Source organism: Patella vulgata, chromosome 5, assembly GCF_932274485.2.
Source record: "Patella vulgata chromosome 5, xgPatVulg1.2, whole genome shotgun sequence".
Lineage (NCBI taxonomy): Eukaryota > Metazoa > Mollusca > Gastropoda > Patellidae > Patella > Patella vulgata.
In genome coordinates this window covers 66,426,553-66,450,853 of record NC_065883.2, presented here as the reverse complement: position 1 = coordinate 66,450,853, position 24,301 = coordinate 66,426,553, and the positions used below count along the sequence as shown (strand labels likewise).

At 36.4% G+C, this 24,301-nt stretch overlaps 1 protein-coding gene across 1 annotated transcript; it reads left to right on the top strand.

Moving 5' to 3' along the window:
- Positions 1-8,110: 8,110 nt before the first annotated feature.
- Positions 8,111-24,084, top strand: LOC126820451 (uncharacterized). Its single transcript, XM_050548450.2, has 9 exons — positions 8,111-8,376; positions 11,133-11,184; positions 11,921-12,268; positions 12,943-13,287; positions 16,750-16,788; positions 19,095-19,265; positions 20,340-20,422; positions 21,371-21,436; positions 22,671-24,084. Exons 1-9 carry the CDS (start codon positions 8,323-8,325, stop codon positions 22,686-22,688), a joined length of 1,176 nt encoding a protein of 391 aa, XP_050404407.2. The 5' UTR covers positions 8,111-8,322; the 3' UTR covers positions 22,689-24,084.
- The last annotated feature ends 217 nt before the right edge of the window (positions 24,085-24,301 follow it).

The window sequence follows — 24,301 nt, the reverse complement described above, 5'->3', positions numbered from 1 at the left end:
AGACCACATTTTGGAACTCCAGACAAACGAGGTATTTTTTTTACTTCGTTACAACGTGGCAAAATCGGGGCAAAAATTTTGAAACGTTTTTGCCTCGTTTGGACAGAAATGCCGAACGAGGCATTCTGAGGTTTATAGTGTTAGTCCCTAATTGATCAAGACTCAGTTTGTGTCGAGTGGAGACTAAACCCCATTTCTATCTTGCTTTAAAATACACACCAAGGTGTTTATGAGACCTAGGTTTATTGTCCTATGCGAACAACTATATCATGTATTGCCATGTCCTACACCACTGACATGGGGGAACTGTGCCGGTAAATCCAGATGAAATTTCTGGGCCAACGCCTTATACTCACTGAACCAGTGTAGCTCCCCCTTGCTTATGACTTTTATATAAATATTTTGTACATATTATTTAATATTTGCCATTTTCTCTGATATTTTTATTTCATTTATTTTACAATAACTTCTAATCTTGGTGCTTTCATTATTCAATGGGCGCTCCTTTTATGTACAAAAGATTCATTTTGTTTGTTATTTTAATGAGGAAAGGGTTCTACATAATTTTATAACTCCTGCAATGGTGCATATTTCTTTTGTCAGTTCTGTGTTTAATGCTACTTATTTCTAGATGCCTCACAAATCACTTGTAAAATGACTTTGATGCACTTTTCAGTTTTTGAAAGTATTTCAATTTGATGCATAATTACATGTCATTATATAACACAATTTCATTAGTATTGGAATTAATTTTCTGTTAACATTTCAAATGTCTATATAGTTTTAATTTGACAGTATTAATTTACTTTTTCCTATCATTTTTAAACAAATTATTGTTCCGTCATTTATTAAACCTAACAGGTTAAACAAAGCAAAAGAAGAGGTGCTGCATGGGAAAGGTTTCTATACTGGATATAAATTGGGGGAAAATACAACACAAGTTTTTGTTAATGATTATACACAAGTTTGTATGAAACCACACAAGTTTCAGAAATTTCAACACAAGTAATGTGTAGAATTTCACACAAGTTTCAACACAAGTTTGTGTTCTTTGATAAATTTTAACACAAGTTTTGTGTTGTGTCAACATTTAACACAAGTTTTGTGTTGTTTTAACACAAGTTTGTGTTGTTAAATAGAGACACCTAACTTGTGTTGAAAACCACACAAGTTTGTGTTGTTTCAACACAAGTTTTTTTTCAGTGTTGGAATGGCAGTAGAAACCCGGTTACAAGTCTTGCATTTTGGATATGATACAAAAGTACAGCAAGAATTTATGTTTAAAGTAACATTTCCGTTCCTAGATTTTGAATATTGGCTAACCATAACTGCGCAAGCGCGGGTCTCAACATGGCATTCCAATTCAAATGAATTTGTGTTTTTGAATCTCAAAATTTTACTTGAAAATAGTGTTAAATTTTGGCGAACAAAGAAGAATCATGACGAAAAATAGACGGTAAGAATTCCAAAATAGCCCTAGAACCGAGATGATGTAAAGCGTTATTTTTATATTACAGAGCAGTGGCGGACTGGGTCTGAAAATATTGGTAGCCAGGAGACAAAGGGGGTCCACCCACCAATACAATTCTATCATTTAATTTTTAAAATGAATAATATGTAAGAGGAAACAAAAAGATGTAATTAGAATTATCCCGATTTTGTTTTCTATATATTTCTTGATAATTTATATTTTAAATATATTGTCTAATGTCTAAGGGGGTCCACTTCCTCAGGGGCCCACTTGCCATTGTGCAAGCTGACAACCTGGCCAGTCCGCTACTGTTACAGAGGCATATTACAGAACATCTCATTTGACGGTGACCCAACAATTTCTGTTGTTCAATTAAGAACCCCATCAGTTGAAATAAAATCATTTCCTTGTCATTTTGAGAACGTATAAACCTCTCTAAATTAATCAATGAAGCAAAAGTTAGTAATTTGGGGTAACCAGTGCGAGTGGATGTTGATGCTGAACTGAAGGAACTGGAATGTCGTGATTTTTGTCACTAGATTCACTCTGGAGATGAGGATGAAGATTATGCATTGCAATTTGAGCTTGCCATGAACCAGATATAGTGTGAAGCCAGTTGATCTCCACAGCTACTGTTGCCAGATTATATGTATGGTACGTTGGTAATAGGTAAATTGATATTTTCGTCGCCCGATTGGTGTATTGTCTGCAGCATCATCGCCATTCTATTATTTCTTAGCGTAGATTTATTAAAAGACACTTTGGCTGTCGCCACTGAGCGGCAATGTTTCTTTTTCTCTTTTACATTTGACTATACAGTTTAGTCGGGCATGTTTACTTGTATGCAACAATTCAAACGAATCTGCTTATTCATTCATATTTAGCATTTCTTTGTTTCGTTGTTAATTGTCATGTAGTTGTCATTTTTACAACATAATATAAATACACGGGAAATAAATGAATCCCAATCATCAAATCGGATTATATAACCTATTTTTTGGCGTTCGACGTTTTGGGAGAATCACAAGACATTTGACTTAGATTTTGGTATCTAATTATGTTACTCCCCAAATTTCAGACTCGGGGCAGACCTAGTGTAGCTGCCAACCCCGAACAGACAGGCTTCGCTCGAGGGTCATAAATCCGAAACCGGAAGTGGTAGACTAACGCCACCTGGCCTATGTTACTCCCCGATCCGAGCTACCCCTATACCCCAAATTTCAGACTCGGGGCAGACCTAGTGTAGCCGCCAACCCCGAACAGACAGACTTCGCTCGGGGGTCATAACTCCGAAACCGGAAGTGGTAGACTAACGCCACCTGGCCTATGTTACTCCCCGGTCCGAGCTACCCCTATACCCCAAATTTCAGACTCGGGGCAGACCTAGTGTAGCCGCGAAACCCCGAACAGACCGGCTTCGCTCGGGGGTCATAACTCCGAAACCGGAAGTGGTAGACTAACGCCACCTGGCCTATGTTACTCCCCCGTCCGAGCTACCCCTATCCCCCAAATTTCAGACTCGGGGCAGATGGAGCCGCCAACCCCGAACAGACTTCGCTCGGGGGTCATAACTCCGAAACCGGAAGTGGTAGACTAACGTCACCTGGCCTATGTTACTCCCCGGTCCGAGCTACCCCTATACCCCAAATTTCAGACTCGGGGCAGACCTAGTGTAGCCGCCAACCCCGAACAGACCGGCATCGCTCGGGGGTCATAACTCCGAAACCGGAAGTAGTAGACTAACGCCACCTGGCCTATGTTACTCCCCGGTCCGAGCTACCACTATAACCCAAATTTCAGACTCGGGGCAGACCTAGTGTAGCCGCCAACCCCGAACAGACAGACAGACAGACAGACAGACAAACGAGAGTCACAAATATTAGTATAGATAAATAAATATAGATAGATAAGAAGATAGTATTGATAGATGATAGTGGCATTGCATGCATGCCCGTAGCCAGAGGGGGGCAAAACATAATGTTTTGCCCCCCCCCCCCAATAATAAATTGCCGACCATAGCTCTAAAATACCTACTGTAGACTGTGCCGGGTGTGCCCCCCTAAAAACTTCACTGCCCCTCCGAAGCTAGCAAGCTGGCTACGGACCTGTATGATGATTAAAGTGATCAGATAGGACTATAAAACCCCGTCTAACGAGAACAAGAAAGCGTAAAGTTAACTATATTCCTGAAGCAATGGCCTCGCTGGATTGACTTATGATACTTGAGCTTTTGAAGGAGTTTGTCTATTTTTCCCGTTCAATCAGATCTCTCTTAAGTACAGCAACATGACAGCCCTTCGTCTAATCTGGGGTCTTCGATAAAACGTTGGACAGTGATTTAAGGTATTAAAAACGGTGAAAGTATTGTTCGTCTCCAAACAGTATTGTTTACATTGTAACCGTTAATAGCCTCGTTTGTCACGCAATTAGTTTTTCTGCAATGCACTGGTTAATTGTGCGTAAAAAATTCGTGAGTTATGACGTAACGTTATGTAAACAATGTGGAGCTCTGTTTAAACCCGAATGACATTGTTACGCAATTAAATCGGGTGTTTATTAAATAACATTAAATGATTTACACATATAAAAATGCATTACAATTTACACATTTAACTTTTATTAAATAGCATTATATAATTTATAAATAAATGTCTTACAACATAACAATCATTTTACAGCCCCACTAAATAGGAAATATTTGTTCCATACCGATTTACACTTAAAGAGCCATTTAATAACTGTGTTTTCAAATGTTCAATTCTTGTATCAAGTTGTCGATATTTCTTAACTCGAGGCCTTTTGGTACCACCAATAATATCTGTGAAATGGTGATTTCGACATAAGATTGTTCTTGTTTTATTAAGTTAATGAACTTGTAAATATTAGGAGAGATTAAGAGCTCATTAACGCTGAACACTAGTGAACAGTTCTTGAGTGACTACTTTTAAACAGACTATAGTTTTAAGATCAATCAAAGGATTAACAGTCTGCCGGCTAAGTGGGAACACACCAATTAAATATGGGTTGTTAATCGGACTATTGATGACCAGTCATAATTTGAAAAATAAATTTGCTTTCGTTACGGCAGTGCTTGAGTGGGATTAGGTCTAATCAAACGAAACACTGCGAGGAGTATGAACGTTAACTAGAACTTCTACTTCCTTTACTTATACTCTCACGTGTACAATGACCTTTCCTTTATACACAATAACTATTTTTTTCGTTTCTCAGGCGAGAGAAAAGTCACACGTCTTGCTTGGACGACCACTATATATCACAATTTTTGGGTTGTTTATTTCAAATTTAACGTCCAATATAGTGTTAATAATATTTGATTTTAGTTTAGATTATCGTCTCCCGCCTTTCGAAGAAAGCACGGGGCTATTAAAAGGTATGTCTGTCTGTCTGTGTAGGTGTTTATTAGGGTAATGTCTTGATGGAGTCTAAAAATGAACATTTTCTGCTTAGGGTAAGCATAGAAAAGCAATTTGATTGGTTGATGCTTTGAGACACGATAACTTTAGTTCTAATTGAGTGAGAGAGATGAAACTTGGTGTATAAGTTTAATTACACCAATACTAGGACGACCCATGGTCAGAAAAATATTCAACAGACAATATTCAACAATATTTGGGGCTTATTTTAGCATTATATGATAAGACTTACCATAAAAACTTCACACATCAACAAACGGAGTCTAACCACGTTTGATTTTTGAGGATATAACCATTTTGCCATTTTTTAAAAATATGTTCAAAATTTGATCGGGGGCCCCTTATCAAGGCAACTAAATCTTAATGACAAAATAAGTTATGGATCTTGGTCACATAATATTTAGACCTACGCCCCCGGAACGAAAATTTCTCCACAGTCTCGAAACATCGTTTATTTTCTTGCCGCGAAGTAATGGAATACACTCTATGAGACGATTGAATTTTCAACATTTGTACGCATGCGCAAAAGCTTTGTTGTTTTTTTTACGATATGCCGGGGCTCTATAAATCTTATAACTTTAATTTTAGTCAAACGGGTAAATAATATATTGTGCAGTATTATCTTTGTTATGAAAAAAAAGTACAAAGAAATTATAATGACATGTAATACAGAGAGGAAGGGGATAAAGGCCTCTATAAATCTAATAATTTAACGCTTTATTTTTAGTCCCACAGATGCATAAATATACTGTGCACTATCATAGACTACAAATTAAAGGAACTTTTTGTTTCGGTTATTTTTCCAGTCTCAAATAGTTCTACGTACTGAGAGTTATCAACAACGTAACTTCCAAAATTACCAAGGCGGCAACTAACCACGGTGTTTTACGGTTGAATAAAAGCAAATGTCACTCTATTTCGGTTTCGGATAGTTTAAAAGAGTGAGTTTAAAAGATAGAAAAAGAACGAAACTACATGAGGTGACTCTGAACCGACAACCGTTACAATACATAGATCATTGGTTACAATCAACTAAATCAGAAATAAAATCACTGAGCTTTAGCCAAACTTTTTGTCAAGTTCGTAACTACGTATTAAAAGAGTAACGAGTAAAGAAGAATATTTTTTCATGGCTTCATTGACAAATAAGTAAGAGCCACGCCTATTTTTTGTCCAATGTCCAACCTCCCAGTGCCACGCCCAATTTTTGTGTGTATTGTCTGCTGGCTGGAGTTCTGAATGGATCATCTGTTAACTTCGCATATGTTTTCCTTATACGGTAAGGATAGCCACATCTGCTTTTGGTGCATGCCCGACTCCCAGGGGAGGTGCCACACACACTTTAAAAAAAATATTTTGTCTGTAAATACTCTATAAGGTACAATTATAAACATATTTTGTTCAAATTCGGCATGATTAATCATTTCAATAGGTGTTGTACCTATTTATATTGGCCCATGTCACCCCCTCGGGGACAGAGCCACGCCTACATTTTGTATTTATCGTTCAGAGGCTGGAATTCTGAATGGCTCATCTTAAAACTTGGCACAATTATTTCTTACACCATAAGGACGGCAACTATTGATTTGGTGCATGTCTCGATCCCAGGTTCACAGTAATGCTAAATTTTTATAATCATCATTTTCAGGTCGCAGTTCATAATGGGTCATCCTGGAACTTACACCATAAGGACGGCAATTATTGATCTTGGTGCATGTCTCGACCCCCAGGGGCACAGTAATGAGTAATGCCCAATGTTTGTAATGATCATTTTCAGGTCGCAGTTCATAATGGGTCATCCTGGAACTTGACATATTTAATCCTTATATCCAAAGGACGGCAACTGTTGATATTGGTGCATACCCGATCCCCAGCTAGGCTTGGTGTCACATTCATTTTTATGTGAATATTTAGTCTGTAAATTTGGCAAACTCGAAACAAACTAGATCATTTCGGGACTAATATATGTTTCAATTTTATTTCAATAATTTGCTTGTGCGTAGGGGTCTTTAGCAGTGAGAGGAAACTGGAGAACCAGGAAACCCCACGAGGTTAACCAGGTCACCCTACTCCTTGTCACGTACAACCGAGGAATCGAAACCACGCCAGTTGACTCAATGACAGACCTTATGATACAACGCGTACGCGGTAACCATTCGACCCTCCAACCTCCCTTAATTTGGCAAAAGAAAGCCAACACCTAGCTTAAAATTTGTTTGTCAGACAACTCTAAATCAGAGACGGTCTAGCACATTTACTTTACCTTGATATAAGCGGCCTGTCACTGTGCACTTTGGTTGACCGAGAAGTAAAAATATAAAGACATTAATTTGACGCGGTTTTGGCTTAAAAAATAAAAACACCTTCGGCTGATTAATTAATAAAAAATATTGACCAAAGTAATGTTACCCTTTGTTTCTAACAATCTGCTACTAACGCTTATTCTGCTGGACTGGGGCTAATTTGCAAGGGCGTGGATTTGTCATAACTTTGGGGGGGGGGGGCGGACGAACCCTGGAACCTTTCATTACCAAACCAAAATAATTACGAACAGTTTACAAGAGTTATTTCGATGAAAGCTGTAACTAGGGGTAATATGATGACGATATGGTAAGATTGACTACCTACAATTAAGGAGGAAGATATCGTGAAGATGAATTACTGTGGCGAGACCCAAGTTAAGACAGTGGTTAGATAGCCTTCAGAACGGTACATTCATGTGGATATAAACCTGAAAATCTGTCCTTGCTATCAAAATCATGGGGGGGGGGGGGCAGAGACCTATTCGTCCCCCCTTCCGATTCTAAGGGGGGGGGGGGGCCGCCCCCCCCCCCTAAATCCACGCCCATGCTAATTTGGTAAGGCGCTGGCTCGCTAGTCTGAAGGTCGGGTGTTCGATTCCTGCATATAATAATAGTACTAAATAGCTAACTTCAACTTTGAACCTAAGAAAACAAAATTTTGCATTCGAGTTGCTACTGTTTTAATATTATTCAGAGAAAACATACAAATATATATAACCCCAATCATAACAATGAAAATACGTGTCAAAATAAATGAATTTTTATCAGTTATGTAAAATTATAAGCTTATATATAGTTTAATGTTATTGTTGGCGATTAAAAGGTTTCTTTGTCAACTCAGTGAACCGAAGAACTCCGAATGCAAGGGTCGCTTATATCAAGATAAAGTCAATATGCTAGATTGCCCCCGATCTAGCGTATTACAGTCGTTTCAGCCAAATATTTCATTCACTTCATTTATGAAGTACTTTATCAATCTATAAGCAGGGATGTGAACGTATTATGCTGCGGTAGCGTTGCTCGTTTTATTCCACTGACAGCCTCTGTGCCTCTGGCGATCTATATATAAATAGCCGTGTTCGCTCGTACACGCCAAATAACCCAAACGAGGTCAATGTTGTTGGAGCATCCATACTTATTAGTATATGTATGCATGGCAAGGTTTGAGGTGAGTTTTATTTAAACGATATATTCAGTCGCATGCAAAATTTGGTAACTCAAATATATAGAGCGCTATATACTGACAAATGCAGAAAGGAATATAAATGTACGTGAAAGATGTAACAATAAATGAAACTAGACCTGTCCTCGAAACAGGTTTAATTGTTTCTATACAACTGTAGCTATTTGCCAACAAATTGAGCAGCAATCAAGTTGGTTGGGGGAGTTCTGTTGCAGTTAGTTGATCAGGACACACACCCCTTTTCTCTGCCACCATTGGTCTATTGGCCGACCACAAGCCGTTGTATAGTAGAGCTTCTTCGGAAGAGATGGCGTACTAGCTAAAACGTGTGCTGTATTCAACTCTCTCCCTCTCTCTCTCCCTCTCTTGGAATAAATGGAACAAACTCTGTAAAACTTTTCAAAGTTTTATTAAGAATAACAATATCAGGTTCGTGTTGTTTATGGTTCGTTCGTTCGTTCGTTTCTGGAGTTTTACGTCCACTTCCACCTAAGGTGATATCGGGCTTGGAAAGCTCTTTTATAATATTGATCAAAAGCAGCGAACTGTCCGAGCTCAAGCCGTTCTGTTCTGTTAAATAGCTAACGTCTGAAGGCTGTATCTGATAATAAACTGGTCTGTAACTTTTTATTATACGCAAACATCTAAAAGGTATATCTGTGTTTAAACCGCAAGCAGTTTTTAGTCTGTGTGCTCTATGAGGAACTGCCAAGAACTATTGGTGAAAATACTAAAGCTCGCTACGACCTTAGAAACGGAATATCCCATTTTAACAACAAGATGGCAATGTTTCGGAGATTTCATTACATAATCATACAATCTTATAAAGTATACTGGCCTTCTGTAAACAAAATATACATTGCCATCAAAATAAATTCAACTTGATTTACCAGATTAACACAATGTGATTACTGAAAAAACTGACTCTGAAAAGTATATTTTAGTTACGTTAAATTTGTCATAGAGTATGCCTATAAATTATAATTGTATGATATACATTCAAATACAGTTATTTACATAAAGGGAGACAATATTGGACACGGTGTCATGGAACATTTCTTCAAAAAACAATATTACAAAGGAACACAAACTCGCTAATATTATGATATATAAGAATGGTATCTGCACATGACAATACGATGAAAATATACAAGATATAATTTTCTATCAAACTACAAAAATAGAATATATAAGGCACCTACGAGTTATAAATATGATTACCAAATTTAGGAAGAAACTGTCAGCATGCAGCGTAAATCAGGGACCTTAGATTAATTATCCAGTCGCTGGCTATTGCTAATACTATGTGACCTAAATCTAAATATAGATGACCGTAGTCATGGTTATCTAACTACTACGTACTATTTATAAACTACTACTAATAAAAACAAATCGAAACTAGCCACATCTACACAACCCAATCGTACACTTATACATTAATATGTAGATTAATATGTTTTGTTGTCATTTACCATCAACATTTTACCCGATTTCAAAGTATGACATTTTTTGTTTAAACAAGCGGCTGCCATGCAAGATACGCCCACATTTTGTAAGAGATGGACAGAACAAGCTCAGATTCTGAGCTAGATAGCGAGGCAGCGCCTTACTCACTGAGCCACCAAGACTCTTTTGAAAAAAAAAAGTAAGATTAGATTTTCAAAAAGGCTCAAATCTTCTATGATACAATCGAAATGAAATGAAATGAAATGGGGTTTAACGTCCTACTGTTTTGCTCCTAAACTGGGCTAATAAAGACGGACATACGCCATACAGTGCAGGGAGAGAGAGAGAGAGAGAGAGAGAGAGGGTTTAACTTCCACTCGAAACAAATTAGGTCATTTCTGGACTAACATATGGTTCAATTTTATTTCAATAATTCGCTTGCGCGTAGGGGTCTTTAGCAGTGGGAGGAAACCGGAGGACCCGGAGAAAGATGGGGCTTATCGTCTACTCGACAAACCAGGTCGTTTTAGGACTAAATTACGGTTTAATTTTATTTCAATAATTCGCTTGCGCGTAGGGGTCTTTAGTAGTGGGAGGAGAGAGAGAGAAATGGGGTTTAACGTCCACTCGACACAAACTAGGTCATTTCGGGACTAACATATGGTTTTTAATTTTATTTCAATAATTCGCTTGCGCGTAGGGGTCTTTAGCAGTGGGAGGAAACCGGAGGACCCGGAGAAAACCCACGAGGTTGGACAGGCGACCCTACTCCTTGTCACGTGCAACCGGGGATTCGAAACCACGCCAGTTGACTCAATGACAGGTCGTATGATACAGCACGCACGTGCTAACCATTCGGCCATCCAACCCCCCTAGTAGTTGGTGGAAACCGGAGGACCCGGGGAAACCCAACGTACAACCGGGGAATCGATGTATTCAATGAAGACGTCGTGTAGACAAAAGACGTGTTATATAAATTCGATGGCAAACAATTTCATACTCAAATGACTTAGTTTCATTTTTTAATTAACAGGCAATCGTATTTAAATCCGTTGAAAATCAAAACCATCCACAGGCTTGGCATGTGAATAAATGTCCAATAAATGAGTTATATAACATTTGAGGCCAAATATATCGACAAAGGTAATTTCTTGATGACATTAGTGACGTCAGAAATTAGTGACCTACCCAACCATACGGCAAGAACAATTAGGACAACAAAAGAAAACAGTAGTTCTATCTAAAATATACCATGTCGGAATTTATTAATGAGAAAAACTGTATTTCTATTCCAGATTATGGCAAGCATGTTGAATTCATTTTTAGCCCTAGTTTTGCTAGATACAGGTATTTAAATCATTTATTACAATATTAATAAATGCAGTATTATATAGAAAATAACACACTGACTTAGAAACCAAACTGATATTGACGTCTTATAAGAACAATTTATCAAGCCACCAACTGAAGTTTAAATAGCATTATGAAACTTTCAATAGTTATAATTATAGCACTGAAATGTTCAACTGATTAAAATGACAATCATTAATGGTTAGAGAGAGAGAGAGAGAGAGAGAGAGAGCGGGAGAGAGATGGTTCAGATGGTTCAATTTTATTTCAATAGTTCGCTTGCGCATAGGGGTCTTTAGCAGTGGGAGGAAACCAGAGGACCCGTAGAAAACCCACCGGGGAATCGAAACCACGCAAGTTGACTCAATGACAGACCTGATGATACAGCGCGCTCGTACTAACGGGGTTTAACGTCCTACTGTTCTGCTCCGACTAGGCTAATGAAGACGGGTACACAAAAGGCTTCTGATGTCTTGGTATATGGACCGATAAACGTTGGTATTACGTTTACTAGTCAACAATGTCCACATTATTTGAAATTATCATTATCATTGAAAAATAAATGTCTATGATGAATGTATATTATGGTTCCGGTGTTTATTATGTTGATGAGCTAAAATGTTCTGATTATAATGCATGTTAATTTATTATACAGCACATGTTTTGTTTTATAGTAATGCTGGTTGTGTATGGTTTGTTACCATATTCTAATCACACTCTAATTGTTTAATAGTAATGGTGGTGGTAGCAGATAGTGTATATGGTTGTTATGAACCAGAAGACTCCCTGTGTTCAAAGAAGACTTTAACTTGTCCTGTCGGTAGACGTATCAGAATCGAAGGCATGCATTACTATTCCAAACCACATACTATTAAATGCCCGAAACTACAAGATGAAGAGGACTGTCGAACTAGTCCATGTTGTTCCTATAGTACGGGTGATGTACATAAACGTTCCAGCAAAGAAGACCTTTTACATGCCTTTAAAAACTGTACGTATCGACAAGCATGTACCATCAGTCCCCCTTATAGACTATCAACTGGTTACAGCTACGTAAAGTATGGTTATTCGTGTATGCGGGGTAAGTAAACCATATAGTAGTGTATACAATATAAGTATATTTTACCAGGGTACACGCATTGATATCCTTGATTAGATCTGGCAATATATCGACTGATATCCGATTGAACCAGTGTTACTCAAAATAAATCCCTGGGGCAAATGTGTCCAACTTTACAAGATGCGCCATAGAGATGCAACAAATTCTTTGTGTTAATGGAATGAATTCTCATTCGAGAAAGAGGGAGAAACGGGTTTAATGACACAAACTAGGTCATTTCGGGACTAACACACGGTTCAATTTTATTCGTTAATTCGCTCTCTCGTAGGGGTCTTTAGCAGTGGGACGAACCCGGAGGACCCGAAGAAAACCCACTATGTTGGAAAGGCGACCCTACTCCGTGTCATTTACAAGCGGGGAATGGTTTCCGGTACTTGACTCATTCCGCCTTACTCCAGCCACAGTAGTGGCTCGTCCTACGGAGTTCCTTTGCGCAAGTTTTTTAGTCAAATGACTACAAAAAGGTTACTGGCCTTGGGATAGAGTCTTGGGTTGAATACACTTCATCATTAGCCCTTCTTGTCACAGTTTCTTCAAAGACATATCCATGGATGGATTGGGGTTATAGAATTCAGAATGAAAACAACATAATGTTACAAAATGAAATCGGTATTTATATTTTACATGTTTTACAGAGTCTGATGCATTTCACATCATGACAGGAAGTAAAGTATCACGTGACGATGGCTACGACCTGTATTTCAGCGGTAAAGATTCACCTGTTAAAGAATTAACTTGTTCTTGTGATATAACAAGTGATGGTGGTAACATATATATGTACAACTGGATCACCTACTTGAATGGCGAATCATGTACCAGATTAACTGTAACAGAGGATGACCAACCCGTATACACATGTAATGATGACGGTGTATTCACTGGTTTCAATGGTAACACGGGCCCCAGAGGACTCAAATATAGAATTTTGTTTAATAACATGACCTCCAGTTATGATGACGTAATATGGATACGGTTCTACGGTAGGACTTATAATAATAATATTAATAATAATGCTTTATTACAAAACTGCATGGTATATACACGAGTATGGTAAAACAACATGGCCTCCAGTTATGATGACGTAATCTGGATACTGTTTTATAGAAGGACTTATGTATATTTTATAAAAAATTTTTTATATAAACACACCGACTTATCCAACGGAAAACTTTGATATGATATATACTATAGAATGCAAGTCAAGGAAGTGATATTAAATGGTTCACATCTTTGTTTAGTCGATGGAGAATATCATAGTCCTAAACAATTGTAAATAGACAATATTAGCTAACATGTCATGCGACTGAAAACTGTCCGAAGCTACCACTACGTACTATCTCACCTTTTTTAAAAGTATTTTTAGATGTTGTTTTTTTTAAAGTTTGTGACTAATTCCGATGTGTACTATAATTATTTAAAAACTTTCATAATTAAGACTTAAAGATAGGTTCCCAGAAAAGTATTTAGCGGGTGGTTATTTCCAATGAAAGTATGGCAATTTTGGTATATATGGAAAGTAGAAATATCTAATCTTACTAGAAAAATACTGGATTCCTTGAAAAACATTCATGGAGCGTATACAGGACAAAAATGTAAGGATTTCCCAAATCGACAGCCCGACGATTAGGAGTGTCTGCACGCGTGACGTCAAAGGTTGCACGCAGAGATTGAGCGCTTAATGTACATGTTGATAAACTTTATGAAGAGTTAGACGTACAACACTTTCTGAGATAAAAATCACGGAAAAAGACGCGGGCAGTGGATAATCCGAGAATTAAATTAGGCTTCGATATTTGTAATAAATAGTCGGCGATTAAAGACAACATCGTCTTTTGTATGCAGTGAAATCTCCTTCGAGAGAGAGTTAAGTCACGTGACACAAACATGACCTCTTTTGATCGATTTGTTATAGCTAGGTTTTTCCCTGGCAATTGCAATGTTTTGAGAAGGATTTGAAACAAAATTATGATAAATTAATTAGTTTGAATATGTTTTTAGTCCAAATATATCATCAAATCACCCAGTTTGTACCCGAATAACCTGAATATAGCAAGTTTATAGCTGTTTATTTACGATGCATACAAATCAGATCATGTCTAATGTGAGGGTTTTGAAATAGAATTAGAAGACATTATCCTAGTTCATTAGTTTGTGTGTATTTGTTCCTTATACTATTGGATGAGTTTTCTAGCTATTGTTACTATTTCACTACTGTATGAACCATCGTAAATTTTAAACGGATTTCTTCGATTATGATCAAACTACTTAACTTGGGTTATTATAAACTTACCTGTGTGTTTGAAATCAACTCCCGTTAATTAAAATCCATTGCATAATTTAATATCCCAACGAATAAAAAAGTTCTCTTTTGAAAAAATTGAATTCCCACAAACTTTTGACATGGAGAAATATCAAAATGGAAGCCGATTACGTCACTCTTGGGGAGAGATCATTTCGTATAAAGGGGTCACAAGATGTCACGGTTTGCGGTATTTTTACGACAATTCAAGTTTTGTGTAATCCCGGCTCTGTATTGAGTTTGAGCGTTCACACACATAACTGCCCGTATTCCTTTATTTTGTTACTATCTTTAACCTTCTAGTAAAATCTCTGCAAAGTTTATAGCTTTTACCTTTTGAAATATTCTGTTTTAATCATATTTTTGATTAGAGTCGGGTGAATGACTTTTTCTTTTGAACACAAATACGATACAAAAACAATGACATTAGTTTTACGGGTCTAAAATTTTACCCATGAATATCTTTAATCTGATATATAACATGATAGATCTAACGTACATGTACAGGGTATTTAAAGGACAATATTGGTGTCAGTCATTATAAAATATGTGATAGAACTGGTTAAATACATCCCAAATATAACTTTAACACAGAGATCATTGCTACGGGAGATGTGTAACAAGCACGTGAAGAAACGGGAAGTGACGACAAACATGACAAACACGAGTTATCCTACTATATAACTGATTGAAGCAACGAGCAATAACAGACACGCGATCGAATATCATTTCACTGATAATTCAGTTGAAGATGAAAAGCTATTATATGAGACGGTGAGAGGATATCTGACAATTCAAAAAAAGAATTGGCTGTCATTAGATAAAAGATAACGAACAAATTAGAAAAAGTCCGTGCATTACCATGTTTTTATTAAGAACAGAATGAATAAAAACGGGGGAATGCACGCGATTTTTCTATTTTTCTCGTTTTCCCTTATCTAGTGACAGCCAATTCTATTTTTGAATTTTGAGATACCCTCTCACCGTCCCATATAATAACTTTTCAACTTCAACGGAATTATCAGTGAAATGAAATTCGATCGTTTGTCTGTTATAGCTCGTTACATCAGTCAGATACATAGAAGGATAACTCGTGTTTGTTCCCGTTTCGTCACGTGCTTGTTACACATCTCCCGTAGCAATGATATCTGTGTTAAAATTATATTTGGAATGTATTTAACCAGTTCTATCATATATGTAATTATGACTGACACCAATATTGTCCTTTAAAATTATGGGGCTATACGCATGTTCCTGAAGCAACGACTTTGAGTTTTACAACATCTGATAAGAAGTACGTAGTTAAAGCGAGATTAAGCCTTCTATTGAAGGTGGGGGCTATGGTGTGATTTAAGTATTATTTACAATAAATTAAAAAAAATAATAATTGATAAAGAATATATTTTCATCATGAACAATAAATATTGCACCATATCACAATACGGTCAAAACTGTCTTCAGTTGCTATTTTTCGTTGCCCAAACTCAAACGATAGAAATGAGGACGCTTTGTTTTGATTGCAACATGTGGTTGTCAAAATCTCTGTCATACCCCCCAACAGATTCCATCACGGGAGGAAAGCCACGTTGTCTTGAACTCAGTCAAAAATACAAGTAAATACGTCATTTTTTTCAAGAGAAAACTTTTTTATTCGTTGGGATATTAAATTGTACAATGGATTTATATAACGGGAGTTAATTTCAAACACACAGGTAAGTTTACAATAACCAAAGATAAGTAGTTTGATCATAATCGAAGAAATCCGTTTAAAATTTACGATGGTTCAGACAGTAACTATAAATCCTTATACATATACTTATGTCACTTAAAGAATAATATTTATTTCTTGTTAACTACATGTATTTATCTTTTTTTTAATTAACACGGTGTTTCTAGTTAATGAATGGTCTATTTCCACAACATGACAGGGTTAATATGTTGGGTATCAAATGATAGCCTGTTCACTTCCTGAATCAGTACACTGCAGGTTGATCAGTAACTTGAACACCAGAGTCAGAACAAAGGGTACAGTGAGAAACCATGTCTTGTTCAATTAACAGGGCATTGATCAGCTATTCGCAATGTGAATATGGGCAGGGGGCATCTCACCTATTGTTTCATGAATTCCTTGATGTATTTGTAGGTACATTGTTGACAGTGTCATGTGATTGTAATAAAGCAGGTGAGTACCTTATTACTTGCATGGCTAGTTTATGGAACAATTATGGAGGTCGCGTGTTCGATCCAGGCATGAGCCGACAAAGTTCATCGGGATTTTCCGAAGTGGTTTCCCCGTGTCAGTGGTGCAGGACGAAGGGCCTGACAAGGACAGCTGTCTAGTCTTTCTGATGGAAACGAAAACCGAGGTTCCATCTATACATAGGAATGCACGTAAAATATCCCTTGGCAGTTGGAATTCGATATAAGAGTAGACCATAGTGCCGCTGCCCGGGCATAATTTTTCTCATAAGTATACTGTATGGCGTATGCCAGTCTTCATTAAATAAAGCTATTTCACACACATGTATAATTGATTTATAACAAGGGATATCCTATTTGTCAGTAAGATTAGTAAATCGAAATACAAAAAAATTAAATCAAAGCAACATCGGTATTTTTTCACAATGACTGGTTATGAATGAATTAAACAGGGTTTAACCTACGTCCCTCTGCACCTGCCGGGCGAATTAAGATGGACATACGTCACATAGTGTGCTATAATGACCAATTTACTCGGAAATCAATTGAATCCCAACTGCCACGGGTTTTTTTCACGTGTATACGAGACCCCGGTTATTCCAGAACTGTCAGCTCTTTATCTAATCTCCCATAATGCCCCTTTAAATAATAGGTAATGTAGTAATGGGAATATTGTGAAAATTTCAGTCAAATTACTTCATTTTAAGCTGAGAAATACTCATTTTAAAACCTTGTAGCCCCGATTGACATTGTTACCTTTGTGACGAAAATAAAAAGTGTCGATTAATCAATTTTGCGTTTAGTTCTCAATAGCTGTTGAACGGTAGATCGGATTCAAATCTAATGAAAACCGGAAGCATCAGTTGGCACTGAGAGTTGAGTATGGTCTAATTAATAGTTTTTATGACATTTCAGGCATAAAGAAAGACCCGCAACGGGCAAAATTAGCTGTTGCATAATATATGTTAAAATGAATATTTTCTTAAACGTTTCTGTACCTTGTAGTGTCACTTACCACTTAAAATGCCTTTACTGGGACGGCCATTTTGAATTTACACATCAATTAACTTTTCGCCCCATCCAAACAAACATTATAAAGTAAACAATAGTATTTAATTTCTGGACATAAGGGCGGTTTTATCTGCAATTGGAAAAATCAAATCAAGTGCTAAAAACAGCATACTAAGTGACAACCTTGGCTTTTTAAAAATAAAATCACTTGTGGGAATATCTTGGGCATCACAAGCACATAAAGAATAGTAATGAAGGGGGCCGTTCTTTGGTTCGTTGCTTAAAGTCCGCTTCCCATTTGGTGATATCGCATGAAGATGTCCATTTTAGTTTAGCATTGGTAATAATTTTTATATGTATGCAGCACTTTTAGCATATATATGACATTTGATAATACATTTTATTTTATGATCAGTAGTGGAATACCGCGTTTTATCAGTGAAATAAAAGTGTTATTCCACTGGCTAAAGTAGTTGTTTTTTCCCTAAAATGATTGTAAAATCATAAAATAAATAGAACATTTGTCGTTTTCTCGTGAATAACATATTTTATTTCATCTCTAAGCAAGAAAACATTTATATTTTCACGAATGCTACGCATTCGTGAAAATATAAGTTTTCTTGCTTCTCGATGAAATAAAATATGTTATTCACTCTAAAACGACAAATATCCTCTATATATATCACGTATTAATACATTATACATGTACATAAACTTTTAATATATGTATATAACGTATGTTCATACTGCAAGTGTCTAAATCAAACGATTGAATAGAAAACGTGTTATATAACATATTTTAATACCGTATATGTGTGTAATACGTGCTAATGTATTGATATGTGTACAACATTTGTTGATACTGTATATGTGTGTAATACGTGTTAATATAATGATATGTGTATAACATTTGTTGATACTGTGTATGTGTGTAATACGTGTTAATATATTGATAAGTGTATATCATTTGTTGATACCGCTTATGTGTGTAATACGTGCTAATGTATTGATATGTGTATAACATTTGTTGATACTGTGTATGTGTGTAATACGTGTTAATATATTGATAAGTGTATATCATTTGTTGATACCGTATATGTGTATATAAAGTGTAAATACCCTAGATAGCATATGTCAATACCGTATGTGTTATTTTATATGTATTTGACACGTGTTTGTATGTTATATATGTGTATAACTTGTGTATATAACATATCACACCCAACGGTAAGGAATTGTACCTCTAAATATACGCATAAAGTTTCTGTGTTATTGCAGCGATGTCTGGTGGTTGGAGTGACTGGTCATACACCAACTGTTCCGAGTCGTGCGGGGTAGGCACTAGCAGTAGGACACGGAAGTGTAACAACCCTGCGCCGACTAACGGGGGCGACAACTGTACTGGTAGTTCTACTGAACCGGTTGCATGTTACCAACAGGCTTGTTCTGGTATGTAATTATATATATATTTATCTCTAAATCATACAACATAAATATTATTCATGCAGTTGTAGTATAATAATGGAGCAAACTTCGTCATTCCATCTTCATTGTCTTAGATTGACACAGACGTCGGTGTACTAGTTTATTATTAAATATATTTTAATGATGCAATTATCTGAAATAAAATAAATAATTTTAAAAGAGAAAATATATACACAAAGCACAGTAGATGACCTCAACCAATTTCAATTTATTAAAAACTTTATTTGTGGGCACCAGGGGCGGATCCAGAGGGGGGGGGGGGTCCAAACCCCAACCTGCTCAGCTACGTAAAAAAAATTGAATGCCTTGCATCAATGAAATTAAATCACAATGTGTTCCTAAATCATTACAAAAATGATTTCTCTCTTTAAAAAGCTCAATTTGTATGTATGTCTATGTAAATTAGAGACGATGATGACAGATTTCCTTAACAGGAACCTGGCAAACCCCCTCCTGCAAAAAATCCTGGATCCGCCCCTGCACCTTGATGGGTAACATGTATAACTTCTGTCAAAACATCAAATCCGTGTTCAAAATGTTATATTACAACAGGAATTTTTGACAGAGAGGTACACAGTAGTCATCTTGCTCATTACATAAGGGATCTTGATGGACGGTAGATGAGCTAGCAAAGGGGTGTGACCGAGGAAAAGAGAGAGAGAAATGGGGTTTAACGCCCACTCGACACAAACTAGATCATTTCGGGACTAACATATGGTCCAATTTTATTTCAATGATTCGCTTGCGCGTAGGGGTCTTTAGCAGTGGGAGGTTAGACAGGCGATCCTACTCCTTGTCACGTACAACCGGGAAATCGACACCACGCCAGCTGACTCAATGACAGACCTTATAATACAGCACACACGTGCTAACCATTCGCCCCCCCCCCGCCGAGCAAAGAGGTCTCAGGGTTACTGTGGTTGTGTTATACTATATCATACTATGCAAGAATTCTAATTTAGCCCAATACATATGGGCAATAATTCTAAAGTCTTTCAAATATTTGGGCGGAGAAATAATCAGATTTTCTAATTTCAGCAACTCAACACCTACACATGAAGGGGCTAGGTGCACTGGTGACCATTACGAGCATCTGGTGTGCAACAAACAAACACGCCTTGGTTTGTATTTATACCGTTTCTTTACTTGATTTCCAAAATCGACACGAATTAAGATTCGTCAAATATAATTTTATTGTTTTCTAATTGCGAATGGTTTACACCCACTACCGATTTGGTTTTTCTTTGGTTTGCTTATTAAACTACCATATTAAAGCCTAGTATAGTTATCAAGTCCGTCTATGTACATACAATCGTCAACAGTTGTTAGTAGCCACATAAAACATTCAGAATAGTCTCAATCATTCAGAAAAAATATTCTTCAATTATTGGTCTGGATGGGTTGTCAACATTTGAGAATGAAAGGTTATTGGCTTGGTTATCCACTCTTTTACGTTGTCATGAACAAGGGTAACAAGCCCTAAAACAAGACGTCAACGCCCATGAAATTAATTTAAGAATTGCCATTTCAAAAAATCCACTTGCGTTGCCAGTTCAATATCAAACACTCTAAAATATTTTATTGTAAAATTTCTCTATTCATAAACCATATCTATGTTTTTATATTAAACCAAATTTATCGTGACGATTCATGTTTGTTTATAATAATGCATGAATTATGGAATTTATTTCGGGAGGGGGCGCAACTCTTATTTGACTTGACGAAAAATCAACCACATAACAAAACAACCTCCCGCCAACGCATGAGCAATGGAAATTTGGGCAATGTTGACAACGGACCCAGATGCCCCCGTACGTTGAAGACTAGGAGGTTCTGGGTGACCGAGACTAGATTCTGATTAGTTCAATAGAGTATGAATCTTACTTAAATTCATCAGTTATCACCCATAGTCAGTTAGTCATTATACAAATAGTGGCTCTCTATCTCGATATATGGCTTTGGATATTATATTATAATAGTAACTAAACAAATATTAAATACACGTATATTTGTAAAGCCATAGTAATTACAGTTGATGTATTATTATCAATGAATATATATATTTACAGGAACTTATATACAATGGATTTTTATTGGTGTCTTATTTTGGTCATCTTTGTATTCGCAATAATATGGTAAGCTATACAGAAATTAATATCTAGATTTCCTCTATCATATATCAAAGACTAAAGATATATAGCTACCCTGGGCCCTTATTCACGAAAACTTAAACTAAGATACAATCGAAATTTTAAGAAATACTGCAATTCGATTGGCTGACCAGTAAAATCAATTTGCATATATCCAATGAATTTGCAGTATTTCTTAAAATTTCGGTTGTAACTTAGTTTAAGTTTTCGTGAAAAAGGACCCAGGTCCTAACTTGTTATGGATAAAGCCCATGTGCTTTGCTGCTATGGGAAATAACATACCAGTTGATCAAACGGTTATCCAAATGCCATATAAACATTATAAACTGCTTTATTTATATGTTACATTATAAAAATTATATTCTCGTTATCTAAATTTCATATAAACATTATAATGTGCTATATGCTACATGTAACATTATAAAAATTAAACTCCCGGTATATAAATTTCATTATAAAAATTATATTCTCGTTATCTAAATTTCATATTATAAGATGCCTTATTTTATATGTTGCATAAAAATATACTCTCGTTATCTAAATTTCTTATGAATGTTATAAGATGTCTTATTTTATATGTAACATTATAAAAATTATACTCTCGGTATCTACGTTTCATATAAACATTATAAGGTGCTTTATTTTATACGTAACGGGGATCACGTGGCTAAGTGGGTAAGACGCTGGCTTGTTAGCCTGGAGGTCGGGTGTTCGATCCCTGCATTGGCCGAGAAAGTTCAGCCAGATTTTCTGGCGTGATTCTCCCTTGTCAGTGATGCAGACGGAGGGCCTGCCAAGGACAGCTGCCTAGTCCTTCGGATGAGACGAAAAACCGAGGTCCCGTGTATGCATTGGAATGCACGTAAAAGATTACTTGACAGTTGGAATTCGATATAAGAGTAGGCGATAGTGCCGCTGCCCGAGCAAAATTTCCCTCATAGCACACTGTATGGCGTATGCCCGTCTTCATTAGCCCAGCATAGGAGCAGAACAGTAGGACGTTAAACCCCATTTCATTTCATTTATACGTAACATTACTCTCCCTTTATCTACATTTCATGTAAACACTATTAAGTGCTTTATTCTATACGTGACACTGTCAATATTATACTGGTGTTATCTAAATTTCATATAAATGGATTCGAATGAAATGTTGTTGAACGACCTGTTTTTACTATACTGTGTTGAAATTTAAATTATAGAATATTCTCATCAACAGATTCATCAGAAGAAATAGAAATGTCAACAATCAACCAGGTGTTTTAATTGTCGCCTTTAAACAATTACCTCCCTTTGAAGGTATAAATAGTTACCCCTCCATGAAGACATGGAAAAGGGATACTCGACTGAACGTTTCGAATTGAATTCTCTCAAACCCAAACATAGTGACTATCGAGTATTATAGAAATTGAAGTAGTTATCAGAAATGGCAACCAATCTGTTGTTCATAATTGATGAAATTCTTGTCGAAGAGTATTATAGAAATTGGAGTAGTTATCAGAAATGGCAACCAATCTGTTGTTCATAATCGATGAAATTCTTGTCGAAGAGGATTATGGGGACAATAAAGATACTTTTGATATTATTTCTACATCTGCCTTATTCGCCTCAGGGTATGGTCATTTTCATATACATCCGTTATTATATGTGTTTGTCTGTGGGTGTATGAATGCTGTGTTTGACATAGTATTCTAGAAGAATACAGTACTGCATGTCTTGTCTGTTGTTATTGGTGTACCTAGATCCAAAGCCAACAAAAATATGAATCGCTCAAAATGGAATATCTTATTGCACTTTTTGAACCCCTTCCATTAGATTAGAACATATCAAAAATAAAATGATCAAGGATAAAATGATATATGGACAAATAGACATTAACTTCCAAGCTGTTGAATTAAGAAAAGTGTTTCCTGGACGGTTATTGGTTGGCACCCATTTCCGGATAACAGCAAAACATAATGATTGTTTTATGGGATTTTCATTTCAAAAGGCACGGAGCATTGTCAAGAAGTACAAGGTGGAGAATATCCTCTTTAAAACTGGTTGATGGGCCATTTAAGGAATAACGTCACTTCACAGCTAACCAGAGAATCTTTAATACTTTACTCTCGTCAAATAGAGTAATTATTGAATGCGATTTTGGAATTCTCAAGGGTAGATTTTCACGTCATCTTTAAATATTGAGATACAACCAAGATTGAAATATTTGTTAAGATTATTATGACATGTTCTATATTCCTATCTTATGAAAATGTAAAAATGTATGAGATACCTGTAGCTATGTACTAACAAATTTATGGAATCAATTAAAGCTTTTATTTGTTTTTTTTTCTATTCAATGATTGTAAAAGATTCATTTGTTCAGCACGCATTCTTTCTCCCATTTGCATTTTCTATTTCCCCATTCTTTTGAGGCAAAGTTGTTTAAGAGTTCCAAAACGTCAAGGTTTGCGTTTTGGATCACTTTCGGAATCACATTAAGTTCATCGCTTGGCATTGGAACCGGTGTTCAGAGTAAAGATCTCTATTATAGTTGGATCATTTTGGGAACGGAAACTACTTTCGCCTGGCACCTGAATATAGATTAATCTGTAAGACCTATAGAAACATGAATGTAATCACATGATAAGTAGATAAAAAGATATACATGATATAGTACATTTTTTTAGCATGGAGTAAAGCAGGTTATCAGGTAAAGCAGGTTAAAGTTCAGCACCCAGTCAGTCTAAGTTACAAATTAACTAAAATAGTCATCTTCAATAAGTGCATTCGGTTGAACACCCATAACCATTCGGCGCCCATCCACTGACATGACGTCTTGCTGAATATAGCTATAAAATCTATGTTGTC

What these genes read in the sequence shown, in the direction of transcription:
- LOC126820451 (XM_050548450.2), top strand. Translation starts at nt 8,323, where the DNA reads ATGTTGTTGGAGCATCCATACTTATTAGTATATGTATGCATGGCAAGG. An exon ending in ATGTGATTGTAATAAAGCAG is followed by an intron (nt 16,789 to 19,094) that starts GTGAGTACCTTA and finishes GTGTTATTGCAG; the next exon opens with CGATGTCTGGTGGTTGGAGT. An exon ending in CAACAAACAAACACGCCTTG is followed by an intron (nt 20,423 to 21,370) that starts GTTTGTATTTAT and finishes ATATATTTACAG; the next exon opens with GAACTTATATACAATGGATT.